Genomic DNA, 12,977 nt, shown 5'->3' on the forward strand with positions numbered 1-12,977 from the left:
GCCTAACGTGTTGCTGCTTCACATCAAGCCTGATATACTTGAAATTACTGCATACTGCATATCAATGTAAATATACAGGTCACACAAGCACAAGTTTAAACTTCATGTAACTGTTAAGACTATATAAATATACAACACAACTACCTCTATTTTTTTTTTTATATATATGTCCTATATTTCTATTTTGATACATACATGTTCTATATTTCAGTCTTGCACTTTAATTTAATGTTTTATGGTCTATGGCTATGTCTATAGGATGTCTATGTCTGTATTTAAAGCATGTCTATGTCTGCATGAGAAAGTAAGAAACGAAATTTCAATTCTTTGTATGACCAGTGCATGTAAAGAAATTGACAATAAAAGCCGACTTGACTTGACTTGACACTGTCTAAGTGGTCATGTGTTGACGTGCTTTTTGCTGTTTGGCCCTCAGGCCAAGTCCCAGCAGGACAAGCGTTTATGGATCCTGCACCTGAAGAGACTCATCCTGGAGAACCACCCGGCCAAGATCCCGGCCAAGGTTAGAACACGCCTAGGACACACACACTCACTCACTCAGACAGACACGTTTATACACATACATGCACACGCACACACACACACACACACACACACACACACACACACACACACACACACACACACACACACACACACACACACACTCTCAGACAAACACACAACGCATATACACATACACGTACATGCACACACACGCGTGCGCGTGCGCGCACACACACACACACACACACACACACACACACACACACACACACACACACACACACACACACACACACACACACACACACACACACTCACATAATCCGCCGGCTTCTTTCTTCCTCTGTTATACACAACCCCAAACATCATAAAACACATCATTATCTGATCGAGATTTACAACTTTCTCCTGGTTGGGGTTCACTGGCTTGCGTCTCCCAGGGCTGTCGGGAAAACAAAGGGTCTTTCAAGTCCTGCACTTAATAATGAAAACATATACTATATAATCAGGAGACGCCTTGTCCTACTGAGCCAAACGTATATTACACAATATACCTACCTACATAACAATGTACAGAACAGAGAGTTCCCCAGTGGAATTTTGGGGAAGTCATGGCATTTTAAAATTACTGGCCAATTTTAAGGCCAGGAAAACCTGAAATTCAGTAAATTCACTGACATTTTGGAACAGTAGTTTGTAGTATGCAATTGTGTGTATGTATAGGCTGTGAAAGGTCGTTGAAACATCATGGAAAGTTTTGACATGTCTGGGTAAATGGGTTGGGACCCTGTAAATATATATTACATCAAAATGTGTGTATTATAGGCCTACATTTGGGAAGAAACACAGGTGATTTTTTATCTAAATCTGGGAAGGGGTGGTGTATGGTGTAAGAGCAAAGCTGATGCTACGGTTACCTGTACTGATGCACGCATGTTATTGGAAGAGAGCCAGCCGTGCTCCCATACACTGTCAACACCATTTAGTATCATACTCATTGTTTCCAGACACTTGTCATGAATAGCCCAAATCGTGTCTGCCCACCTCTTAAAAGCTAAAAGAGGCCGTATAGCCACTTACTTTTCCTTGCCCCTGTTGCTCTTGGGTGCTCCTTGTTGGTGCCCCCCACCCAATCCCAATCCTCCCCCACCTTTTTTTATGCAGCCCTTGCCACTTAATCTACTAAACCCCTCTTCTACTGCACTTTTTACCCCCCCCCCATTAATGCACAAATAGGCTGACACCAGACATAATTTCACTGCATTTCTTACTTCCAGTAACTATATGCATGTGACAATAAACTTCCTTGTATCCTTGTATCCTTGTATTCCCCATCTAGACAGCATAGTTTTAAACATACAGAATTTATTTTATTTATTTTGTATGCTGTTGCACGTATAATTCACTGAGCGTGTTTCTGCACCTCTCTGTTTTATCATGGTTTAAGCTCACTCTAGAGTACCTCTCTCTGTGGCTTTGCTGGCAGTCTCCCTCTAGTGGTGGGATGGGTTTAGTGCAGACTCATTCCAGGCAAGGCATAAGGGCATTTCTGAGTGAATAGGTGCATATGTATACACTTGTCAGTAAACATCTGGTGATGGATTTAAATACATAGTGATGTTATATACTTTCTTGTTATACTTTCCTTCCAGGCCAAACAAGCCATTCTAGAGATGGATGCAGCTCGTAAGTCCACTTTTAAAGACAACGTCACTAATGGAGTTATCAGTATATTTATCCATAGCTATATAGTTATGGTAATAGTAGTGGTAGTATAAAGATATACCTATTTATTAGTTACATTTATATCTTGCATTTTTGTTACATTATTGTGATAATTATTTAAGTCTATAATAATGTGTAAGTTTTATGAGTACAGGTAGAGATAGTGTGGTTATAAAGATTTATATGTATGAAAATGTACCTTTTATGTTTTATTTTTGGAGAATATTCTTGTAGTCCATTTTAAACTAATGTTCTGGTGTGTGCTGTGTGTTCGTGTAGATCACCCAGGCTTCCACTATAGTCCTGACGGAGAGAACAAGAGCTCCGGCCATCCCAAAGAAGGCCCCTCCCCCCGGCGTGTCCGTAGGAAATCAGAACCTCTGTCCAAACTACTGAAGAACTCTAAACAAGCTGGTATGTGTGTGGGTGTGTTTTGATATGTGGTTATGGGGACCCTGTGTTGACATCAGGGTTTGTATGTTGGCTTTATTGTGGAAATCAATGCAGTAATTAAGTTGATTTGGCCGGCCTAGCAGTCCACAACCTTACTTACATATGGTGATGGAAATGAGGTTGAAATGATTAATGTTTTCTCCCCATTGCTCTTGTCTCTGTGATGTTTTACAGTGGCCAGTCCAGATATACAAAAGGTATGTAGAACACACACACACACACACACACATTTGTGCATATTAAGCTTAATCATCTTGGCTGGTGGTCACTTTATTATGAGTCATTGTTACCCTCCTGTGTTTCCACCAATCAGCGCTCCAGTTTAGGGGCTACTCTGCTCACTCCCGTGATGCATCTGGGCTCCATTGGTCGGTCTCGTAGCCTGGTCAGCCAATCACATGAGTCTTTGGACCCATGTGACCATGGTGACCTGAGTGACCGGGAGGACGCAGAGGGACCTCACCAGCAGGATGCTGATGATGAGGATGAAAGCGGAATGGTGAGCCTCAACATGACCTTTGACCTTGAGATAGCCTACAAGTCCATCAGTGCAAAATAGTTTTTCCTGTAGTGTAGTCCTTGTGGTCATAAAAACAAAATAAAAACATTGGACTCGGACACTAGCGTACCCTTGCATACCTCAAACAAAAACATTGGATTCAAACACTAGCATGTGTGTGTGTGTGTGTGTGTGTGTGTGTGTGTGTGTGTGTGTGTGTGTGTGTGTGTGTGTGTGTGTAGGGCCCAGGGAAGAGGCTGAAAGTGCCAGGCAAGAGCAGCCGAAAACGGCTGAATCCTCAAGTGTCTGTGGACTGCATCGACCGTCTCAGAGACCACAACCATTCAGATCTGCAGGTAGCATCTCACACATACTAGCACACACAAACACACGCACACACACGCACACACATGACCCTTACATCATGTCCTAGCTGGATGTGACGCGAGCGAAAAATTTGCAATAAAATCCGTTGAATTCCATTGTTTTCAATTGGAGTGTCATGACTGCAAGCAAAGCGAGCAGCGCGATGCAATGCAACGTTTTGAGAGAACTTTTGTCGGACGCCCAGTTTCTATTTTCTTTCTGTCACTCGCTTTGCTCTGCTATTTTGAATGAGAAATATGAGTCAATAGAAGGGCATATTTAAGGGATTTAGTGTAGACAGATAACATTGACAGTTGCTCGCTCAGATCCTGTTAGGACATAGTGTGATATCTTTGTCATTAGTATCTTACATCACTTTTCACCTACAGATTTAATAAAGCATTATTATGACTATTAAGAGTATTATGAAGGTAAAGTAAACAAAAGAAGACAATGTGTCAAACTTTACAAGGATATACAAGTAAAATAATATCAAACTTTACAAGGATATACAAGTAAAATTGATGAAACTGACAACAGTATTTTCAGTGATTGACATACCTCCCTTGCCCTCCTCAGACAGCTAAAGAGTCTCTCCAGATGGATCCGAGCCATGCCCCCTCCCTGCGAGTGACCAGTCCCTCGGAGTCGCCAGGCGACGCCCACGTGGGGATGCCCAACATCTGGGCTGACCACCGGGTACGCCGTGCCATGTTTCCAACGCGCCAGCAGACCATGCAGGTGGAGGACGACGAGGACATCTACCAGATGTTCATGCCCCCAGAGACGGGCGGCGAGCAGGAGAGTGACCGCGAGTCCAACGAGTCGTCCTCTGGCAGTCGCCCCGGGCGACCCTGCAGCTGGCACGTGGAACAGATGACTATGACGACATCGGCGTCAGCGACGCTGCACTTAGACCTCCCGGCCAGAGGGGGCAGAAATGTCCTGCGGCGGGCCAGCAGTGTGGGCGAGCAGCAGAGTGAGGCGAACGCGAAACCCCGTAGCCACACGAGCGGCAAGGAGGACGAGCATCACCACAGTAGTCACGGCGAGTCCTCGAGCAACGAAATCTCAGGTTCGTCATCGGCCGAGCAGCTGACCATCGACGACATCGAGAATGTCTACGACAACATCAGCTTCGAGGAGCTGCAGGCCATGGGGCTCGTGCGAAGGGAGTCAGACGACGGTGGTGGTGGTGGCAGTAGCAAGCCTGGCCCCTCAGGGGCGGCACAGGTCAAAGGTGGGTCGAACCCCGCTGCGGTAGAGCCCAGTGGAATGTTACCATCTGAGAATAATCGGTCCTCCGCCAAGGAGGGGGCACCTGCGGACTCGAGCGAACTGAGGATAGTCGAGGAAGAGGGGATCTATGATACGATCACTTTCATCGTGCCTCCTCTACCTTCCCGAGGCCCAAAACTAAACGCGGAAGCGGACTCGATGCTCGGACATGACAGCGCGATCCTAAGCTCTGTGACGGACCTCTCGATCGACGAGAGCTTCGGGCTAGGCGTGTCCGCCTCTGAGGAGAGCCTCCTGCGAGTCACAGACGACGATCACTCGCACGTCAGCACGTCCTCGTTGTCCGTCCTCGCGGACACAGGCCCGTCTTCGTCCTCCACGGCAACCTCGGAGAAGAGCGGGCGACAGCAGAAGCAGCAGAGGCGTCCCAGCGCGGCGTCTGACCAGATGTCGGAGCAGGTGGACGCCATCTGGAACGATCTGGAGAACTACATCCGCAACAACGAACGCAAAGCCGACAAGCTCCCTGCCGCCTTCCCAGTGTCCGCCCACGACTCGGCCGCCAAGTGCCGCTCAGCCACATCCTCGCCCCAGAAGAAGCCGCTTTCTAAAGCCAACCCCAAAGGCGGCAAGGCACCCCTGACGCGCTCCATGAGTCCACCCTGCACCTTTAAAATCCCCAGCCTGAAGATCCCCGAACTGAGGAGGGAGTACTCCTTCGAAGTGGATGAGCCGCCCTCTCTGACCCCTGCCCCGTCCCCTTCTCCTGCACCCCCTACGAAACCTGACCCCTCAGCCCCTCCCAACCCCCCCAAGAACAGCACTAGAGCACCCCCCCTAAAGTCTTGCACCTCTCAGCCACTTCCCAAATGTTCCGAGCCCATCCAGCCCCTCCCTCCTAAGCAGAAGCAAACTCAGCCCCCTGGCCAGACCCAACCACTCCCTCCCAAGCCGATCCAGAGTCAGGCGCTTCCACCCAAACCTCCCCTGATTCAAACTCCAACCCAAACTCATCAGGCACCTCCAGCAGCAACAACCAAACCTCACCAAGTAACCCCGACAACAACAACAACAACAACAGCCCAATCGAGTCATGTTACACCAACAACAATAGGCCAAACTCACCAAATTGCCCCAGCAACAACAACAACAAAAACAACAGCCAATGTAGTGCATCCTATCCCACCAAAACCTACTCACGCTCAAGCTCAAACTCGCCCAACAACCCCACCAACCCAGCCTCACCTGCCCCCAGCAACACCCTCTCCAACCCAGCCTCACCTTCCCCCAACAACACCCTCCCCAACACAGCCTCACCTGCCCCCAACAACCACACCAACCCAGCCTCACCTGCCCCCAGCACCCATCCCCTCCATCAACATCACCGCGGTCATCCCTGAGCCCCCTCCAGTCGGCACCGTCAAGAGCATCCGCAACAAGCTCGCCCGTCTGAGCAGCGGAAGCTTCCGGATGGACGACGAGGACGAGCTGGGTGACCTGTGCACCCCGATGGCGGCAGCAGGGACAGGGGTTGGGGGAGCGCCGACACGGGACACCATGCAGCGGGACCTCCATAGCCTCTTCCCGGGGCTGGAGGGGACGCTGTTCCCCCCGGACCTGCTGCTTGGGGAGGCAAGCGACCAGCTCCTGGGGGACCTGGGGGACAAGGGCAAGAACCGGGTGTTCCTGATGGCGCGGCAGTACAGCCAGAAGATCAAGAAGGCCAACCAGCTGCTGAAGATGAAGAGCATGGACGTGGAGCCCAGCTGCATGCGCTCTAGCGCCGGCCCCAGCACCTCACGCTCCAAGCCCAAGGACCTGGCGGCCATCTTGGAGGAGAAGAAACAGGGCGGAGCTGCTATAGGTGAGGTGCTAGAAACAGGAAGTAGATAGGAAGGACAGGAAGTAGACAGGTCTACATTCTTTGCCATAAAACAGGGAATCTGGTGTTCTGATGGTAACTGTTGTAATATAAACTAGGGCTTTTAAAATAACTGATTAATTTTGATGAATTAATTTGAAGAAAAAAAACTGATTAAAAAAAAAATAACGCGGATTAATCGATTCTGTATGACCTTTCTGATGGTAACTGTTGTAATATAAACTAGGGCTTTCAAAATAACTGATTAATTTTGATGAATTAATTTGAAAAAATAAATTTTTCGATCTGTCGGCTCGGGGTCAAAGGTCGATTCTGTATGACCTTTGACCCCGAGCCGTTTTAGTCAGTAACCATTAAACTGTAAAATGAAGAAGAGAGAAGAAAATGGGCTGCCTAGATCATTGATTGAAACATTTACTTTTAAAAAACAGCCTGATGGTGTTGATAAAAATAAAGTGTTGATTAAAATAAAGTCCTCTGCAATGTCTGCAGCAAGGAATTTGCATATCACCGGAGTTTGTTAACTCTAAAGTCACACATCAATGCAAAAAAATAGTGTTGACATTGAGGGGTGTGTTCATTTATTTTCATTGTGTCCCCTATGTTATATCTGTGGCCTGAAATGCCTTGTATGTGAAAAAAAACTTCTTCCCGAAGCATTTTTGAATTCATTTCCTGATATTAGGTCATATCATAGATTATTATGGCCATTATTTGAACAGTGAAAATAATAATAAAAGAGTTTTTGAACTTTAATGTCACTAATGCTGATTATTTAATGACTCATTTGAATTGAAATATTTAAATACTTTCACAGCAAAAATTCTAAATGCGATTCATTTAGATTAATTAATCACAAAGTATGTAATTAATTCAATAAAAAAAAGTTAATCGATTGACAGCCCTAATATAAACATACCTTATTTGGTCCTTACTATAACTCTTTACATCTCTTACCTCTCTAGTACACTCAAACACTCTCTCCTCTCTCTAGTACACTCAAACACCCTCTCCTCTCTCTAATACACACACTGTCTCCTCTCTAGTACGCTCAAACACTCTCTCCTCTCTAGTACACTCAAACGCTGTCTCCTCTCTCTAGTACACTCAAACCCTGTCTCCTCTCTCTAATACACACACTGTCTCCTCTCATGTACACTCAAACACTCTCTCCTCTCTAGTACACTCAAACACTGTCTCCTCTCTAGTACACTCAAACCCTGTCTCCTCTCTCTAATACACACACTCTCTCCTCTCTAGTACACTCAAACCCTGTCTCCTCTCATGTACACTCAAACACTCTCTCCTCTCTAGTACACTCAAACACTGTCTCCTCTCTTGTACACTCAAACACTGTCTCCTCTCATGTACACTCACTGTCCCATCACAATTTCTTTTTCTCTCCCTGTAACTGTGTCTCTCTCCATCTCCTCTTCTCCCCTTCTGTAACCTTCTGTCTCTCTTAACCTTTATTGATTATATGTTTTATTAATTTATTTAATGTTTTATATCATATTTATTTAAACTCTTATTCTATTATGTTATTCTCAATCATTTTAATCGCAAATTGATTGACTTTTACTTGGATTAGGAAAGCACTAGTATAACTCCTGTTATTTTTAAATACCTAATAGTAAATAGTATTTAAATGTGACTTGAGTTGACTGTTTTCTTTTTCCTTTTTCTGTCTGTTGCAGGAGCGCGGATCGCGGAGTACTCTACTCTGTATGACCAGGTCATGTTTAAGGAGGCCCCAGCAGGCTCCGGCTCTCCGAGGGCCATGCCAGGGGGCCGACTGTCGGTGCCCCACGCGCCACGCCTGGCCTCTTCGCCCTCCCTGCCTGAGAGCGCCACCCTCGAGGGCGCCTGGCTGAACTGCACCTACAGCAACGGCGAGCTGGCCGACTTCCTGTCCTGGACGCGCGAGATCCCCGAGCAGCAGCGGTCCGAGCTGCAGCAGCACACGTCCACCCCTCAGAGGATGGCGCAGACCGTGTCGGTCCCGGCGCTCAAGAACCTCCCGCCCTCTCCCTCCAGCCCGCCCAATCAGCGCTGGAGCAGCTGCGTGTCCACGCCCGCCAGGGATGACGAGCCCGAGCACATCTACGCCACGCTGGGGGTGACCACAGCACGCGCCCTGAAGGACCCGCCCTACACGCGCTGCCAGTCCTCGTCCTCATTGGCCGAGCAGCCCGAGCAGGAGAACAGCGGGGGTGTGGCCAACTGCAAGCAGGAGACGGGGTCGCGCGGAGGCCAAGCGACGAATGGACGAGGTCTCGGCCCGCGGCAGCACAGCTTGCCTGAGTGCCCCCCGGCGACCTCTGACCTCACCCTGTGCGACTCGCAGCAGGTGCTGGTGCTGAACCGTGGCGGTCAGCAGCCGCTGGGTACGGTCACCGCCACGCAGAACTACCTGGCCAACTTCCGCGACGACGACAACGACGACGACTACGTGGAGATCCGCTCGGAGGACGAGGTCGAGGCGGAGCGCGACCGAAGGCGCCCGTCGCTGGCCAAGAGTCTGCCCTGCAGCCCGGTCAAGAGCAGACATGAAACCGCCGCCGAAATGGGCCGAGATCACCTGAACGACTACATGTGGAGTGACGCGGAGGCCCACGAGCAGAGCCTGGCTCAGCAGAACATTGTCCAGTCCCTCCGCGAGAAGTTCCAGTGTCTCAGCTCTAGCAGTTTCGCCTGAAGGGGGCGCTCTACAGCCACGATGCCACCCAAAAGCACACTGCTAGGGGCATACTGTACGGGCTACACACACACACACACACACACACACACACACACACACACGCACACACACACACACACACACACACACACACACTCTAAGGAAACACAATGGAGACAGAGCACCACAAATTACACAAGACACTACTAAAGCCCACAACTACACACTACTAAACAGCCCACAAACTGACTTTAGTTATACATCTGATTCTGGTGGAAGTACACTGTCACCATATACTATGTTTTACAGAGGAATATACTTATAGCAAGGTGTTTGTACAGTACAATCTAGTGTCCATATGCTAGCTAAGACACATGGGAATGCCACACAAGACACAGAATATTTAAACTACAAAAAACCAAACTGCATATTTACACCAAATACACTGAAATAGAACACACAACTGATAACACACCGACACCTTGGCACTCAACCTTTGGTTATTTGGATGAGACATGACATGGTATATCTTTTAGACACACTCAAACCCACATTTTGCTTATGCAGTGCAAGTATTAGGATAAAGTATCTGCTAATTATCAGCTTTATGTTTGTGTTTGTGTGTGTAAAATATGTATTTGTTGTGTCTTTTATTTAACTGTTTACTTTCTCACAGTATCTTAATTTGAGAAAACCTCACAAGAAGTCCTCACTCTCTATGCCACACACACTCTCACACACACTCACACATTCACACACACACACACACACACAAGGCACAAAAAAAGATGTATATTTAAGGACTGGATCTGCTGTTTGAGTTGCAGATTTCATTTGAAAGAAAACAAAGCAAATCACAGATTGAGACACTTGTACTTGGACTCTTAGACCTGGACTTGTATAGTTTCTAGACATTTGCAAGGGCACCTAAGCCAGTGAATCCTACCTGGTCTAGAAGTCTGTGTCAGTGATACACACATGGTTTAAAGGGACGAGGCTTAAAAAAGCAGTTTTAAGCTGTAGTTTTAATGTACTCAGCAGCCTGTACATAGATGCTATATTAGATCTCATGTTGTTAGCCGAGCTAGACTTGGTAACCTGTCAGATGCAATCCTTAAACAAACATGCATTTTGTGACAGGATCGTTTTAGCGCCCCCTTGGGGCTTGGCTATATAGCACACTATTTATCAGCTGAAGTTTTAAACGAAGATTTTAGCGCTCCTATTTAAGTGATTGAAGATCCCCCCCCTCATAGTAGGAATCAACTTGAGTAGGAATATTTGACAAAGGTGACTCTTAATGTACAACAGTAGACTTTGTGCAAACTCTTGCATCCACCTATTGCATAAAGAAAAGTCAGATCAGCTTATTAACAAAAAAAAACTGAAAAAAGAACTGAAACAAAACACAGAAAACAAACTGCGTCATTTTAGTGTGTCAGATTTATCGGCCTGCGTCTGTTCCTAGTCACACTCATTTTAGGGTAGAGCTGGTCAGTAGTGGGTCAGTTCAGTTTTCCTTGCAAAGACGTAGTCTTCAGACCATCTCCGCAGCCTCAACTTCATGCGTTCATGAAGCGTCTATGTGCAGTTAGGGGGGGTTTACCCTTGTAAAACTTTACAGATGCCCCTGAACTAAATAGTCGCCATCTATTTTAAACTTTGTGATCTAGATAGCAATATTTTTTTAGGTTGCTCCAAATTGTGCATAGTTTGACTGGAGTTGGCCTAAGCTCTCCAAGGCAGTACTTGTTAAGGCGTTCTACTTTCCTCTGAAGCGTTAGCCTTCCTGAGGGACCAGGAGGATGGATTAGGTTGGATGAAGGTTTACGTCGTCAGATGTTTTCTGATGCGTCGTCTGCTGCGACTTTTCCGTTGTTGTTATTGTTGTTGTTTGGTTCAGTCCCCTCCACTTCCAACAGTCACACCGTTGTAAAAGTTACTGATCACCATCCTCCTGTTCACACAACTTCAACCAAAACGCTCAGCAGTCACTTTCATATCATGTTCTTTAAAACCCATGCACATACACATGCAATGCACCCTCATTCACATGGTGTATCTTGTGGTGGTCTGGCTGGCTTCAGACTCCAGACTTGGCTTGTATTGTGGTGGCACTGTGTCACAACCCTACACACACACTAAATGTAAAGGTCAACTTTTGTTTAAAGTAAGTCACACATCGACTGTTTTCATCTCCAGAATCATGTAGCTGTACACTGCAATTTTTTTCTAAGCATGTTCACACAATCTGGTCACTTCTGGTTTGATACACATGACATTATGTCCCACAATTTAGTTTTAATAAATGGAAAATGTATTTATTTACGTGAAAAAGCCCGGTGCCCTGGAATAGAATCAATAACCCAAGTTTGTAAATTAAAAAGTAAATAATACCGACAAATATTTATTTAATAGTTTTCCTCTTCAATATTGTGTCAAATTTGGTTCATGTGTTGTGACTGTGAATTTTACCTTTTGTTCTTTAAGCACTGTTAAAGATTTGTTTTTTTTTTTACCATTATGAAATAATACATTTTTGAATAATAGCAATGTCATGGCCTAATGTTAATATTAATGTAAATATGCCAAACACATTGGAATATGATATGAAGTATGTTTATTTCTCATGGTTGTTTTCATATGTACATGTTGTTTTAAGTTTCACAGGTGGGGACTGTTAATCCTTGGTTTAAATCACCTCTTTTTGCACTTTTTTCATTTTTATCATTTTATCATTTATCGTTTTAACATTTTGTAAAGATGTACATTTTAGGATTGTTGGTATCATGCTCTAGGTTTGCTCCGCAAAAATTTAAAGTTTAAATGAAACTTACTGTACTGTACTTTTTTAACTGCCTAGTTGTCATCGCTCAAGAAAGAAATGTATTTGAGGCAATAAATAAAAGCTGACTTAAAATAACATCATTGTTTTGTGTGTGTTGAAGGAGGTGTTACAAAATGCATGGACCTCATTAATTTGCTGTTTTATTTAGGCCTAGCTTAGCCTGGTTAAAACCAAACTCATTCACTGTAGGTGGGCGTGGTTCATTTAGGCCCCACCCTGACAAAATTAGCCATGCCCCAACACCGTTTAGTTTTTACTGGGATTAGATAGATGGATAGATAGATAGATACTTTGATCCCCAAGGGGAAATTCAAGGTCCTAGTAGCTTAAGACATCACACACAACATACACTACAACATAAACAGGTGGATTTAGTATCTTTTACTGTCCTTATTAGTCATGTGGATTTGTTATTTTATCATCCTGTTTATGTTGTAGTGTATGTTGTGTGTGATGTCTTAAGCTACTGGGACCTATGAGTTTCCCCTTGGGGATCAATATAAAATAATCCACATGAATGTACTAAGGATGTATGAGGCACTTGCAGTGACAGGGCAGGGACTGCCCGTGTGATATGAAGTGTGTGTCATGGTGGTAGTGCACCTGGTTAGGACATGATGGTAATAATGAACACTACAGAAAAATCCATCCAAAACCAGGTTGCAAGTGTGTGTGTGGGTAAAGGTGGTGGTGGTGGGCAGGGCAGATGCAGTAGAGATAAAGATGTAGTGGCCTTTATCATCGCATTCATTCCCGTGTACTTTCCATCTCAAGATGG

General features: G+C 45.7%; 1 protein-coding gene across 3 annotated transcripts in view; it reads left to right on the forward strand.

The window, feature by feature from the left end:
• The window catches only part of LOC121711445 (pleckstrin homology domain-containing family G member 1), a 108,349-nt gene extending 96,075 nt beyond the window's left edge, over positions 1 to 12,274 (forward strand). For all 3 annotated transcript variants that reach the window (XM_042095054.1, XM_042095056.1, XM_042095055.1), the window contains exons 10-17: positions 437 to 523; positions 2,160 to 2,193; positions 2,512 to 2,646; positions 2,860 to 2,882; positions 2,999 to 3,184; positions 3,427 to 3,540; positions 4,130 to 6,653; positions 8,369 to 12,274. In XM_042095054.1, coding sequence (XP_041950988.1) covers positions 437 to 523; positions 2,160 to 2,193; positions 2,512 to 2,646; positions 2,860 to 2,882; positions 2,999 to 3,184; positions 3,427 to 3,540; positions 4,130 to 6,653; positions 8,369 to 9,369 — 4,104 coding nt within the window. In that variant the 3' untranslated portion in view covers positions 9,370 to 12,274. The remainder of the gene's footprint in view (positions 1 to 436; positions 524 to 2,159; positions 2,194 to 2,511; positions 2,647 to 2,859; positions 2,883 to 2,998; positions 3,185 to 3,426; positions 3,541 to 4,129; positions 6,654 to 8,368) is intronic.
• The last annotated feature ends 703 nt before the right edge of the window (positions 12,275 to 12,977 follow it).

Source organism: Alosa sapidissima, chromosome 6 (genome assembly GCF_018492685.1).
Source record: "Alosa sapidissima isolate fAloSap1 chromosome 6, fAloSap1.pri, whole genome shotgun sequence".
NCBI lineage: Eukaryota > Metazoa > Chordata > Actinopteri > Clupeiformes > Clupeidae > Alosa > Alosa sapidissima.